The sequence below is a fragment of the Anticarsia gemmatalis genome, chromosome 12 (assembly GCF_050436995.1).
Source record: "Anticarsia gemmatalis isolate Benzon Research Colony breed Stoneville strain chromosome 12, ilAntGemm2 primary, whole genome shotgun sequence".
Lineage (NCBI taxonomy): Eukaryota > Metazoa > Arthropoda > Insecta > Lepidoptera > Erebidae > Anticarsia > Anticarsia gemmatalis.
Genome location: NC_134756.1, coordinates 505144 through 521604, shown reverse-complemented (window position 1 = coordinate 521604; position 16461 = coordinate 505144). Strand labels below are relative to the sequence as shown.

The window sequence follows — 16461 nt, the reverse complement described above, 5'->3', positions numbered from 1 at the left end:
AATCTGTTGACTGAACTTTACTTTAGTTAATATCAAAACATTATAAAAAATAATTACAATTTTCTTACAACTAACAAGCTCTAAGAAAACCTAGTTTTTATGTTAGCACTATGAGAAAATATTTTATAATCATCTTCGTTAGCTTATTAAACTCGCCTCAGGTAACTGCAGTTATGAAAATATAAACCACGCTAATAAACTTTAACTAACAACTAAAAACTAATTAAAACTAAGTAACACGTTAAGTAAAGTACTTAATAACTATTTTATATTATTATTTTAATATTGATAGCCTCTGTGGCGCGGTTGATAGTATGGTACTATGGTACTTGCGCGCTGAGGTCTCGGATTCGATTCCAGAGTCGGGTAAAGTGCTATAATTGGTCTTTTTCTAATTTATATTCGAATATTTCGACAGTTACCCAAAGTTATATGAGTTACGCATTTAAAGAATACAACTGAATTATTTCTCAAGGGGGGCAACCAGCTTTTAAACAAAAAATCATGAAAATCGGTCCACCTTATAAAACCTTATGAGGTTAAAGACTCAAAAAATACAGACCACTTGAAAACCTCCTCTTTTCTCTAACTCATAAAACTAAGTATTTAATACCTTTATGTTTAAAGTCCATAATAAAATATAAAATTAACATTATTTTGATAATGTTTACGACTGTCTTAAAAGTACTGAAATTCAGTAATTTCGTTTTATAGACTGAAATAAATGCATTTTAATGTGTTATTTATTAATATTCATTTAAAGTAGAAAGATATAACAAGCTTCGTACTTTTGAATTAATATAGTCTGGACCGTTTTTATATGGACCTTAATTAGATTTTATTACTGTTCACGCTTTTTCAGAATTAATCCTGAAAATGATTAAAGTTATATATTATCTTATAATTTGAGTTTTTTTTATCAAATAATGAGCGCTATGTTGCGAAATAAGGTAATTATTGCATAATGCGTGTATGCCAAGAGGGAAGGTCCATAAATTTTATTCGTTATAAATATTTTTCGACAAGAAGTTAGAACTTATAACACTAGGCTTATATGACTGTATATAAGTGGTTGCAGGTTCAAACCCGAGGGAGCGCACCTATGACTTTTCGAAGTTATGTGTATATTAGAAATAGTTCCAACGGTGAAGGAAAACATCGCGATGCAACTATGCATACCCAAGAGCTCTTTAGAGTATTTCTTAAACGTATGCAAAGTCCCCAACCCGCAATTGGCCAGCGTGGTGGACTCCAGGCCTAACCCTTCCCTCATTACGGGAGGAGACCTTTGCCCAGCAAAGCACTCACTCTCCCAGTACAAAACTATGTGACGTTCGTAACGCTCATAGCCAGTTGCGCTCACTGGTCGGGAAACGATCTGTGGGTTAAGCCAGCCTTCGCGCGGACATTCCATAGATGGGTGACCGCATAAGTGGTATTTGAGCTGGGTGTCTCCGTGCTTGGGAGGGCATGTTGGTCCCGTGTGTCCCGAGGGCATAACAGTCGTTAAGCCACGTCAAAGGCCTTCGGGCGGCTTGTACTTTGCCACTAGGTTGACCACTAACTAACCATACGATAAGTTAAGATAAGGAGAGTACAAAACAATCAACAGAAACACACCCCTAACATTACAAACACGGTCTGTATTCACATACATACATATAAGCGAGCGGTGCGCGCGCGCAGTGTTGGTCGCGAGTCGCCGCGCATCGCACGCGTATTCACTATGAAGTTGCCGGTACGTGGGTTTATGTGTCGTGTTCATTTTGTGATATTTTTTGAGGTTTTCTAGTGGTTTTTGTGCTTGATATTTTGAAGGCAAATTATAAAGTTTATGAAAATTAAAATAAGGGATTTTGAGTAAAATAAATAGTTTCAGGATTTAAAAAAATCGTTTAATCTAAAGTTAGCACAGTTAACGGTTTGATATATTCAAATAATCGGCCAATTGCCAAACCGCCAAATAGATATAACAGAATCTGCGTAATTTAAAAATATATCCACGAAGATTATAAAGTTAGCAAACTCGGCACTACTGCATAGGAAAAGTTTAAAAAATGCTCAAATTTTAATTAGCCATAATACACCACTGTTTTTCACAGTACACTTTCTATTTCATCATTTCATCTCTTCATAACCCAGTGAAATAATACACTTATACGATAAACGTTAATTAGTGACTTTTTCAAACATTTTCCTACACTTAAAATTGTCTTGAATAAAAAACTTATTTTACCCAACCCAGGATTTAAACCCATGACCTCTGCTTACTCGCAGTACCACTACCCACATCCTATCTAAACAATATACTATGTATTTGCACAACTCTTGTGAACAGTTCTTGCTACTCAGTTATACAATGGCCAGAGACCATTGTGATCTACGGCCAATAATCATTTTATTGTTGCACATACAGTCTGCGGTACATGGCATCGAGATAAAACGCACCTGTAAAATTACTAACTACACTCGAATTTAAATTCGATCGGGTTGGATTCGAGTAGTACCAAATCTTACTCTTCGACACTAATTTTGTAATAAAAAATATCTTAATCAAAATATCCTAATAACTTTTTTAAATATTATTGTATGGTAAGTGGTAAACCTATTGTCAAAGTTGCTCCAGCCGCCTTTGACATGGCGTAACAAATGTTATCTTATTAACGACGACCGACTTTCAACGTGCCCCCCGAAGCACGGAGACATTTAGTTGAAATACCGTAATCTGCCACCCAACTATGGTCTCTCAATGATTGTTATCCATCCTTTATAAACCAACATTTGTTCATGCGCTAGTTTAAAATTCAAGAGCACAATTTAATTTTGTTTTTGACATTAGACTCGATCTCGAATAACTCGATCGAACTGTCGTGAGTAAGCCAGCTGCATTATGGTACTGGTTCTCATTGTATAATGTACTGGTTAAGTTAAGTTAGGCGGTTGTAAATGTGACTGACTAATGTAATTTCCGTATGACTTCTCATGTTACATTTAATTTGTTAATTTTAGTGTATGCTCTATTAGAAAACTATTTTATTCTAGTCATTAACTGCTAATAAAGCAATTTTAGATATTACTTAATAGCAAATGATGTCACCTATGATTATCAAAAAGTTATATACAGTTACAAATTATTTATCTTTGAGACTTATAAATATTGATGAAGTAAAAATTTAAATAACTTAGCAAATTTGTTAAAATTGTGCTTTTTTTCTTTTGGGTTAGGTACTATGTATACAAAAATAGCTTGCAATTATTTTAGTTCACTAATTAGTATATATTTAATCTACCCACGTCATTGATTTAAGCAAGAAACCAACGACCTTTTCAAACTCTACATTTTTAAGAATCAATATCACACACTCACAAAAACATTGAAGTTTTAATCTTCAACAAAATACATACTTTATGTATAAACATTTTGATCGTTATTTCTTTGATACATAACTCAAAAGGGCCTTTGAACTTTTATTAATATTTTTATGAGAACTCCAAACAAGCTTGGATGTTTTACACAATATAATTTTTTGATACTTGCTGAATGTTTTAAAAGATTTATTTAAGTATCACTATTGTTACCGAACCTTCTTCTATTTCTAACCTATATTATAGAGTCTCACTGTCACGTAAAATTTGCTCACAAAATCTTCCGTTTGTGTCTGTTAAAAATTTGCTACAGATTTGATATCTTTAATTGAAAATAACTCGTCAAAATATCCAATTGAACCCGTATCCCGTCGTAGTTTGCCCGAGACGTATTATATTATAAGTTCAAATATTATTTTCAAACAAATTTGATCGCAGTGACATTGCTTAGATATAGCTAAACGCCGACAAACAATAAATTTTTTGCCAAATCCGCAAGATACATAAGTGTTACCAAAACTCGAGACACGTTTCAGTATTTACTATATATAGCTGATAGTAAAAAAGCCTGTAGATCCTATTAATCGGCCTGGATGAGAACCTACGATACGTAGTGCGGCGGTATTAACAGTGAGAATTACTTTTGAGTCTAACATTAGTAAAAGATATACCATTTATTGTTTACAGACTTGAGAGAAACCAGTTACGAGTGAAATTCATTGATATATTCATAGAATAGAATTATTAATATTAATGTAATCCTCAGCTATTACGAATCAATCGTCTGAGTTATGCATAACCACGTGTTGTGTTATGTAACATGTACGAATACTTAGATATTGTGGTATTTGACAGCAAAATCTTTGGATCTAAGAGTAAAATTGTTGTTTAGTTAATGCGGAAGTTTATTTTTACAACATACATTTACAACTAAGATAAAGTAAAGACTACAATCTAATTCAGTTATTGAAAAACTGGTCTTAATAAATAAAACAAATACGATTTGTTGAAAAAAATTATAAAATCACTTTAAGTTTCAATTGACAAAAGTTGATGAAAATAATCCATACTAACGCTAAAACATACGGTCAACAACAATTAAAGAACTCTTGACCTCTATTGCAATTGGGGTCTAGTAGGTATTCCGATCCAGGTGCATAACAGGCTATAGAGCTCACCGAGTTGACTAACTTTACTTACTCACAAATAATAAAAAGTACACAGAAATCAGAAGCCTACTTCTCAATTCTCCACCATATAACAATATGAATGAAAAGTTTCATATTTTTTTGTACAGATATCGCTACTAGTGCTAGCTGCACTCGGGCAGGCCGCGTCGCCGACCACACCACGGAGCCTGGCGACCACACAGACCATCAAGAGAGAGCTGCTCGAGGGGAACTTCGGAGACAGGACTGGAGTTCTTAAGAAATATGGTGAGTGGACCCTATTATTTTTTTTAAGCTTAAAAAATTGATTACGAATCATTTATTTAATCGAATCATTTTTTTTTTGCGACCGCAAGGTAAAAATCCGTACAGTAAACATGTACACACATACATAATATCGCGCATTTTTCCCTTAGGCAGAGATCAAAAAACGCCACTGCGACAGCATACAATGCGATCCTTACAAACTTCCCTTCCAAACACCTATTTAGCAAATTTATTAAATGAGCCCTTAACCTTTAACTTTAATTCTGCTGTCACTTTGAAATTGCTAAAACAATTTTGGTGCGGTACTTGAAAAGCCGGAATCAAACATCGGTAAATTTTTTTACGAGAGCAAAACCACACATTTTTGTATCGAAACATAATTTGATTTAGTTGACGACAATTAAGGCTAAAAAGCGCACTATACCATCGTTATAAAACCAGACATCTTTTTCCAAAGCCCTTTTACCATTTCGCTTGTCTAATATAGTTTTTTACTGCGACTAATAGACATCGAGAAGGCACTTTAGTCTAACAACTTAGTATTGAGCTTTGTACGCAAAGTTAGCAGTTGTTATAGCTATGAAAAATCATAATTTAGAGTATCAGTCACTCGCAGGCTTATGCAGCTGTCTGTGGTCTATCTGATACGTATAGTTTCTTTTGGAAATACTTAGCAGTATTGATTATAATCTATATGTTACTAGCTGACCCGGCGAACTTCGTGCCGCCTAAAATATGCAAAATTAAATATCTATTTTTCAATATTTTTGAGATTATCCGTGGCGTAGTGGTTGAGGTAGCCACGCCACTACCATTGCATCGGGAGGTCGTGGGTCGATTCCCACACGGAACAATTATTTGTGCCATCCACAAATAACTGTTTCGGGTCTGTTTGTATCTTGTGTCCGTTGGTTGGTTGTAAAACTCCCCGCGACACAAAAGCAATCTTGGTTGGCGCGAGTTGTCTTTTTTAACCAAAGGTACCGAAAAAAGTAAAAAATTGTTCGTTTTAAGGCTCTCTAGTAAGTTGTGGAACTATACTAGACAGTATAATGCTTTCGTGCTTTATTTAACCGACTCACTCGAATCGCAATAGAAATATCGCAAGCTCTTTTAATTGAAGTTGCAATATCGAGCGTTTTAAAATAGTCTGCATAGTGCATAGTAACGTGTTCATTTTAGGAAATGTTTTAGGTTTTTTTTTAATGGTAGCTTTTAGCTAGGTGTTCATTTGTCTGTTTCTTTTCAATTTCTGAAATTAGTTGTCTATTATTCATAAGCTTTAGGCAATAATACAGGATTGATTTGCCCAGAATAACCTATGTTGGTCTCTCTACTTATGTTATTTAGATTTTTTTTTAATATTTTGAACTCAACATTATTTTATCTTGAACGACGTTATAGCATTATTTTCTAAAAGACGATGTTATAAAAAGTATTAAAAGAAATAGTTTTTAAAGCAAAGTTTCAACTTTTTTTTACAAACTACATGTGACAACACAAAATATTTAAAAAAGTAGAACTTGTTATATTGATGTTGAAAAAATCATTCATTATTTTTATAAGTTCACAACTATAACATTAATGAAGTATCGAATTTATTGAAATAAACTGAATATTTTATAAGTATACAACAACAGTAGTTAATGGAGAACGGTGGTGTGATAACATTGAGGCATAGGACACGTAAATATTGCTAATTAATTTTATATTACCCTCATTATAGAGCTTATTATTCATTTAACAACTTATTATGAGAGAAAACAGTGATTTAAATGAGGCAGTTACCGAGTAATGTGGTGACAGTTTTGCGAAAACAGATTTTGGATAAAAATGTAGCGACTTTGTTAATTAAGGTATATTTTTAAGGTATAATTTGAGTCCACAACCTGCAATTGGCCAGCGTGGTGAACTCAAGGCTTAACCCTTCCGTCATTATGGTAGGAGATCCTTGCCCAGCAGTGGAACATTAATGGATTAAATTTATTATTTATAATTCGAGATACAGATCAGAGGTTTGAGGTTAACGAAGTTTATTTTTCATTCGAATTACAATATCCGATCTTTTATTAAAAGTTTATATTAATTATGTCATTCTAACTAAAACAAATGCATAATTTATGTTTCAGTTCTATATATTTCTTGTTTTTTTGTTCACAGTCGCTACAGAATCTACTCCCGGCATTCAATATGCTGATGATTTGAAGCAAGAACTGGAGTTGCAAGACCAGTCACCGGCACATGTAAGTACTTTTAAACACAACATAGGTTTACTAAGATAAAAGCATTCTATCTTCGATTTCGTCCAGACGTGAAGAGTAAAGTATTTTCAGATTTTTTGAGAATTGAAGAGTAAAATTAAAAACTATTTTTATTTAACTGTATGATTGTGATACGTTTTAGATTGTATATTTGGTCGTCAAATACAATATTATAAAACAATAACGCCATTGTATCTACCTTTTTATCGCTCATAAATCTATCATCTTACGAACGATACTGTAGACTTCCAGCTAAAAAAAACTAAATTGAAATCACTGCATCCGTTCGGGAGTTATGATGCCACAGACAGACACGTCAAACTTACACAACAACTTAGTAAACACCCCTCTTTTTGCGTCGGGGGTTAAAAAGGAACACAAACACTAACAAATAAATCAACCAAATAGTTAAAAAATTCGATAAATAATACTTGTAGCAACTGCGGTGACGGTTCACCAGATAATTAGCTCGCTTATTATGTGCTAATTGTCTGTAAGCTTTCGTATTTAAATGGACATTTTATCAGCAAATTGAGCGTACGTAGTCATGTTTGAACATTTTAATTCACAAAGGCATTGTTCGCTTCAAACGTGATGATTTGTGATTCATAGGAGATTGTGTCGCGGATTTTAAGGTTATTATTTACTAGAGATATCTGTATTTATTGGTGTGTTATATAATTTTTAAGGTATAATTTATTTAATTGCAATTAGTTTTGGTGTGTGGGAATTTCTGACTAATTTATATTATGCGTGTTCAACGAAACATTGGACAGTGAATGTAACACATTTTTGATGACGTTTTCACTTCAATAAGAAACTCTAAGCCAGTAAAAAATGATTTTTTTTATTAAAAAATATATTTGAAACTGTATCAATAATAGAATATTATATTATATATATGAGACAAATAAGGACACCGATCATCGTTATAGACCATTAAAGTTGACTCAGTTGAATTGACTTAAAAAAAATTTCTTTCTCAAGTCGTTTTCATAAATCTTCTTAAAACTCCGGCATTTTAAACCACATATTTTACCAAGAAGCAAAAACAGTTATCCATTTAACCAAGTTTTTCCCCCATACATACCAACCCCTAATCTCAAGCCTATGTTCGAATGCCGTGAGTGACATACACCCCCATGCATCACTCCCTCGCCTGAGGGAACTTTGGCAAAGAAATTTAATATAAAACTTGCTCCCAAGTCCATGGTATAAAATGGAGCACCATTATGTTAACGCACACGGTTTAACTTTTTCTATAGTGTCATGATTGTACGATTTTAAGTTTTTTGATATATGTCGATGAGTTTGACGATAATTCATTTTGAAGAAAAATAATTAAGGTAATCAAACGTAGATTATAGTCATAATCAAACGTAAAGTTTTGATTATTACTATTTTTTACTGTGTAAATAATGTTTATACTGAAAATAAACGAGACTAGTATTTATATCTTGCTTTACTTGACCTTTCGGCACAGCAAAAATAATGCGTGATTCTAGGAAGCAATCCTTGCGTAGATTATAGTAATGCAACGTAAAACTTGAGAATTATGATCATAATTTACAAGATAAATGAGCTGTTAAGTCGAGAAATATTTTCCAAAAGTTTCTCAGTTTGATTGATTTTAAGTTGTATCTACACCATGCATCAAAACTGTTTTAAAAAAAATATCAAGTCAAAAGAAATAGCTTACATCATCGACCTTAAAATCCCAACAAAAACATTTCTATAATTCCCTTCCCATACAAAAGGGACATTGTGTCACATTGTGCAAACAGCTGCAACACTTGAAAATGCAAGTTCATTTGACAATACTTCTCGTTTAGCAATCATTGTCTTCAGTACGTGGAGACGCAATCATTTGAAGATTACTGATGAGATACTCGTTAGCTTGTGACAAATACTTTGTTCTTTTTACTGAATTTATTGTTTATTTCACACTTTCAATGAGTATTATGTGATAAAGAAATGATAAATAATTAGTAATGCTATGTATTTCTTCTAGATATGTTCTTTAGTCTCTACCCACCCGTATAGGAAACAGTCGTGGTTTTATTTATGTGTTACAAAACTATCATCATTATTCTTACAGTCACGACAATTTTCATTAACCAGTCATTATGAATCAAACGAAACACATAGAGATACAATTCCAGCAAAAATTTCAATTGAATTTTTTTTTTTATAAAATTCACACTTCGGCATCAAGAATGTTAGTTTATTATAAAGTAAAACGTTTATGCACATACTTGAAAATGCAAGTATATTTGACAATACTTCTCGTTTAGCAATCATTGTCTTCAGTACGTGGAGTCGCAATCATTTGAAGATGACTGATGAGATACTCGTTAGCTTGCCACAAATTGTACTTCTTGCTTAATATGCTTTGTTCTTTTACTGTCTTTATTGTTAATTTCACACTTTAAATATGTATGAAGTTTGTAATAAAACGAATTAAGTATGTATCGAAGTAAAGGTTTGTCTATCTCTCAGCGAATCTAACGCAATTATTTTTACAAACATGAGCATTTAAAGTTAAATTGTTCATATTTTATCTACACGTATTAATCACCATCAAAAGATATTTGTTATACATCAGAAAAAGGGCCTAGAATTTTTATCGCGAAATGTTTGTAAAGAAATTCTGTTTTAAGTCACTGTACCACGCGGACGAAGTCGCGGGCAAATGCTAGTGTTATCAAAAGAACTTGAATGATATAACTGAAATGGTTGCAATGAATGCATATTCAAATCTATAATTACGTAACATTTTGCCAGTTTTATCAGTCGGCACTCGAAATATTGATTTGCATTAATTACCAAATAAACAGCCTAAATTCAAACCTTGACACCAAAACCGGTCACCGATCTTGAAGTAGGCATTGCTAAAAGTTGCTTAACCTTCATCATTTGCACATTATGAGTCAATAACCTCATCATCTCAAAATCAAGAGAAAATGTCTTAAAATGTGTGTAATTATAATTGCTAATGATTTTGCACTGGGTCAGTGATCATGATTATGATTATGATTGTGATCATTATCAACATGTTGTGATGTAATTAGCATACATTATTGCATACATATAATTATGTTATATAGATGTAATGTATGCGTACTAATTAACTATCACTTGCTTTGACGGCTCGTGAGAATTTTTAAAATATATAAAAGTAATATGGTCGAAACTCTTTAAATTAGTTTTTTGATAGAAAATGATTCTTAATTATCGTTTTTTTTCTGTTGAGCCGATTTCAAATTAGAAATTGGCGTGTTAATTCAACCGACTGAAAAATAATGCTCTGTAACTAACTTACTACCGTAAACCATAGACATTTGTATATATCTAGGCATTTTGTTATTTTTTGGTGACAAAAATATTATTTAAATTAAGTTGTGTCAGAGATTACACTTCAGCAATTTTTTAACTACTATAGACATCACCGTTTATTGACGTTAATCTAAAAATAGCCGCGTAATTCAACATCAAAAATAAGTGAATACAAAGTTAATGAGTGTATAAGTAATACAGAACAAAGTAACATAGTGATACATTTGGCAAGCGTGTGAAGTGGGTCGAAGTAAGACGGAATTAGTCCCAGTATTGTAATGATAATAATATTACCTTCACTGCACACTATACTTTAGATTTATTAAGTATAAGATGAGTAAAGGGCAATTTTCTTCTGGTATAAATTTTCGAGGAGTTATTAAGATATGTTATATGAAGAACTGATCGGCGCTTTTAGTAAAGATACTCATATTTTCATGTTAAACTTTTGTAGATAGTACCTATAGTAATATTATTTTTTACAATTGATATAATGTGTGTATGTATCGAGTTAACAACGTTATTATTATTTACAAACCAAAAATAATTTCATACTGAACTATGATAGAGAGCGCTCATCTATTTCCAGTATAAGATTTTTTGAAATATGCTTGCACGTATACTATATCTAAGGAAATAAGAATGAGTGCCATAATCAAATAAAAAAAAATGAATCCAAATAAAAAAAAACACAAGATCTTCTTAACAATGTTGAGAACTACTTCTTCTTCTTGTCGTATGGTTAGTGGTCAACCTAGTGTCAAAGTTGTTCAAGCCGCCCGAAAGGCCTCTGACGTGGCTTAACGACTGTTATCTTAATTGATAACAACCGGGACCGCCTTTTCCGTGCCCTTCGAAGCACGGAGACGCTCTGTTCAAATACCACTATGCGGTCACCCATCTACAGAATGACCGCGCCAAGGTTTGCTTAACCCACAGATCGTTTACCGGCCGGTGAGCGCATATGGGGCCTACAAGCAATTACAGTTATTCCGATTCTTTCCAATCATAACCGATACAGACATACTATCAAGATAAGTCAAACACCAAGCCGATCTCATTAACCCTGTCAAAACAACTACACGATAAGAAACACCTCAAATAATAGTATCTCTTTGAAGCAATTAATGTAACAGACACCTGTCCATCTGATAGACGTAACTAGGTAATTTGAGCTTTATAATATTAACACTATTAACTATATACTACGTAGAAAGTTCGTTGTTCGTTATGTAAGGGTTAAATCAAATTTGATTATCGTTTAATAATTGATATACTTGTTAAAAAACTATTTGTGTTCTTATTTGTCATATGGTTAGTGGTCAACCTAGTGTCAAACTTTTACACATAAACCTTCCTCTTGAATTACCCTATCTATTATATTAAAAACTAGCTGACCCGCGCAACTTCGCTTGTGTCACATAAGAGAATTGGTCAAAATTTTCCCCGTTTTTGTAACATTTTCTACTGGTACTCTCAAACAAACAAACTCTTCAGCTTTATAATATTAGTATAGATTAGTATAGATAACGCATAAAAACATACATACAGACATAGGCACAGACACGAGAAGCTACTTTGCTTTATACTATGTAGTGAAGAAGGTTCCTTTGCCAGTAGAAATCCTACAATTAATATCTACAAAAATGCCAATTACTCTGAACCAAACAAAAAATACAAGGCTCAAAATTGACCTCTTTTTACTAATACTTACATCACAAAACAAAGTCCTTAAAACACTGACGAAATACCTAATCACGTATACGTAACAGTTCGATCTCTTTACAAGTTGATAAAAACTTGCAAGTTAAGTGGAGGCAATTGCTAACGCGTTATGTAATTAGACCGGTGGTGTAGAGGAAGTTGGGTCATGATAGCAAGTGATGACACGGGTCAAGGCAAGTGGGTAAAGAGTTTGTGTTTGCATATTTAAGATGGATAAGATAGATGGATGGATTAAATGTTGTGCAGGAAAAGAAATAAGTAAGATTTTTTTAACGACATTTTTACGATTCTCTTCTATTTGGCAGATGCAAATCACAGCCGGTTCAAACAGTGCTTACTTTGATTCACTTGCAAAAAAACATCGATTTGCGGTAATAAGATATTAGATGAAATCTTCGTTTGTTTTGTAATGCAAAAGTACCGGCAGCACACAGCTATTTCTAATAGCAAATTAATGCAGGAGTTGTTTTTCCTTGAGACAAATCGCCGCTTACATGCAATTTTACCTTAGCTTCATAACTTTTAACTTTTGCGTTACATGTTGATTATATATTAGAATATGGGAATTAACGTGAACACGCATTTCACCTAACAATACTTGACTTTTCGGCACAGTTTACAACAAAACATAGTTTGCAAAAGTCCTTTTATAGGCAGACCTCCAAGGTATCCGTAATCTATACTAATATAATAAAGCTGAAGAGTTTGTTTGTTTGTTTGTTTGTTTGTTTGTTTGTTTGTTTGTTTGTTTGAACGCGCTAATCTCAGGAACTTCTGGTCCGATTTGAAAAATTCTTTCAGGGTTAGATAGCCCATTTATCAAGAAAGGTTATAGGCTATATAACATCACGCTACGGTCATTAGGAGCGGAGCAGCAACGAAAAATGTTACAAAAACGGGGAAAATTTTGACCCATTCTCTTAGGTGACGCAAGCGAAGTTGCGCGGGTCAGCTAGTTTAAATATAAAAGAGACTTCATAATGATAACTAAGTAACCAAAGTACACAGTCGATAATGTTAAGACGTAACTGCCCTCATTACAGCTCACGATGACACCCCTCGCTGATTAGATACAATAAAATCCACTAATTGCACCTTTATATTAACACCCCTGCCTATAAGGGTGGGGGAACATTGGGCTATTTACTTTGTTACGGACTTATTTTTTAAGGTTTAAAATGCTCGTATCCTACTAAGTAATATTATAAATGCTATTTGTTCCCGCGATTTACTCGTATGAAATCGTCGGTCAGAAGCTAGTATTCTTGTTTGTCATGATAAGTTAAACTTGTTATTTGCTTTGCGTCGGAATCAAACCCATTAGCTCAGTGACTCCGCTCTTAGTGGCAGTAATACTAATTACTAATGAATGTCGCCTAAACCATTTTAACTTACAGCAGTACTTACCAAAACCATGATAACTTACAGCATTTAAAATACTTTACATTCTTTTCATCTTTCATTCGATAAACATTTCTAAATTACATCTAGAAGCTTCTATACTATATCGATATATCTACCAGTTCATTATCAGCGAACATTGAACTACAAACTTGACGCTTAACAAGAAAGTGCCCTAAGCAGTCCCTACATAATTACTTCATTAACAAATTTCAGGAACTTTCAAAATCCTTATTGCCTTCCGTTCGGATAACTCCGGAACGAACCCAATTTCCTCAGTACTTGGCTAAAGAAAAAAAGAGAATACTCGAAGGAAATTAATTAAAAGAACAACTTTTATTAATTTCAATAATAAGAGTTGGCTGGAGTTTCAAAAACGTTTTATTTTACAACTCGATCGTGATTAATGCCGAGGTTTGGATATGCTTTACAATATTGTATTTCGTCTCCTACCTTGCAGGTGTTTAGGAAACAGGTAAGGTTATTTTTTATCTATTCTACCTGTCTTATGGTGGAACATCTGTCACTATTTTGACTTCGTACTACTAGTAGCCTATTGGGTCGATTGACTCTTATTATTTTGACGCACACCACTACGGTATAAGAGGAACAGCCTTTCAATTTTTAGTTTCTCAACCTTTCAATCCTTTCGCGAATGTAAAAAGCTATCTTTTGGAAACATTTTTCTTTTTTTTGTATTATTAAATAAATGTATTTACAAAGATAGCTTATTATAATGCAACCACAAATCTATTAATAAGCTAATTAAGATAATATGGAATCAAATCTTAACATGGAATTTCAACTATTTTTATAAAGTACTTAATCAGTCTTCAAATGCCTTCGAGCGGCTTGAACAACTTTGACATGAGGTTGACCACTTACCATATGATAAGAAGAAGATTCTTTATTTCCTCAATATTGTTATCATTATCATCAATCCTCTCATTCTCGAGGCAGCCTTCCAATCATCACAAGATTATCTTCACACTATTTACGTCGTATTCAAATTAATTAAAATGTGTAAGTTGTTTACAAACGTTTAGTAATGTGTTAATGTACGCTCATGTTTGTAGTAAAATAGAGAATTAAATGAAGATTGTGTTTAATACGTGTGAGGGAATTGTTAGTTGATTTGATGACGTAAATGTTCTATGGAGTAAATTAGATACAAAATATATGTAGCTGTGTATAACTTGTCGAATTTGTTATGGATCAAAGTCAACTTACACGCTGACTACTAATCACGACCAATACATGCCTAAAGTCCGTTCTAGTCACAGGTTTGATTCCTAGACGTAAGAAATATATATCAACGCATTGGGTCTAGTACCATTTTTTTCCGAAATAAATAAATACTTAGTTAGTATGTGGTATTCACAAGCAGTACTCGGTAATATTACGTTACGTTTTTCGTTCACAAATTCACAAAAAAAACAATTACCAAACTATTTTTCAACAATCAAAGCCTCATTTTTCACTACACAGCTCAAAACCTACTTCTACCAATAATACTCCACGATCATAAACCTACCACGAGACACAATATACCATGAACATTGTTGATGGTACAACGATACGACAAACGAAATGATATCAATTATTTTATGAATTATTTAAATGCAAACTGGGTGGTGGAAGGGAGAGGCGAATAGAGAGAAAGGGAGGCATGATGTTTATGTATTTTTCTTTTTGATTATATTTTCACATAGCTATTCTTATGACTATGACTGCTGTCTGGGATATATGCAACTATCACGATAACAAAGTCACGGAATTTGATTTAGGACAAACTAGAGATCAATTTTTGTTTGAATACTATAAATAGTAGTCATTGGTTTAACGTGCCCATAACAAATCTTAGGGTTGTGGTCAATATAACAATAAACAGATTGTAACTATACATCAACGTTTTGAATAGTGAAAGGAAGAACACGTTTGCCTACATTTATGGAGAAAAAAAAAATGATGAGCCTATAAAAAATGTTCATAACATTTAATTTCTTTAGCATCTTCGCCTACTAATTAAGATGGCGTAATATTCCAAAAAAAACTTTCAATTTTTTTTCGCTTTAATTTTTTACTCCACATACATAAGCTCTCATTAATCATGCACTAAATCATTCAATTGACCGTTGACACGACTGAACGGCTTACATAAATACAATTAATCATCACCTGCTTCATATTTACCAATCATGATAGAATTACTATCTGCAATATCCTGTGCTAAATCTGTCTCTACGCAATCGGATTTGTCTATTATAATGAGTGTGTCAAAATTGTGTATAATTTTTTATTATGCCTATTTCTTTCGACATTAGGCAAAGTTGCCAAGGATTAGGGCAAGTGCCTTTAGAGATATAAAGCACTAATAAACATGGGCAATGTTGTCTTAGTTTGCGCCGAATGCCTTAAATGTGTTGTGAGTTTTGGTCTATTCAAATGATGTAAATTTCTTAAGCGCAGATATCACATTCTTTCGGAAATAGAACTTGGGACCTCATGAACAGAACCATTCAGGACGTGCTGTTTAGCTTTCTTCCATACACAAGATAGTCAGACTGCGATCATAAAATTCCTACTTTAAGTCACAATTTATCATTTCAATACTAGCATTTCCTCTAAAATAACAGGTAAGCTGCTATAAAAGCGCAACACTGACTCACCGCTGCAGTTTGCAATAGTCTAAGTTCAACCTTTGAACCAGAAAGTTCTCTATAAAGCACACCAAAGGCACAGCTAAAGGGCTCGTTACATTTATAGAACTGTGACGTAACTAGGCATAAGATCCGTACACACCGATCACCAAGCAGTTTATTTTAAATTCAATACTGTAACGCAATTCTCTACAGCCGTACCGCACCTCTACCACTATCGACTCCCGAATACCGGCTAGCTACTGAAAAATGTTGTATGACAATGGGTTCAGCGCC

The 16461-nt window shown here is 33.2% G+C and overlaps 1 protein-coding gene across 1 annotated transcript in view; it reads left to right on the top strand.

The window, feature by feature from the left end:
• The first annotated feature begins 1638 nt into the window (after positions 1–1638).
• The window catches only part of LOC142977174 (uncharacterized), a 41315-nt gene continuing 26492 nt past the window's right edge, over positions 1639–16461 (top strand). Inside the window, exons 1-3 of the mRNA XM_076120913.1 lie at positions 1639–1738; positions 4664–4802; positions 6963–7045. Coding sequence (XP_075977028.1) covers positions 1727–1738; positions 4664–4802; positions 6963–7045 — 234 coding nt within the window. The 5' untranslated portion in view covers positions 1639–1726. The remainder of the gene's footprint in view (positions 1739–4663; positions 4803–6962; positions 7046–16461) is intronic.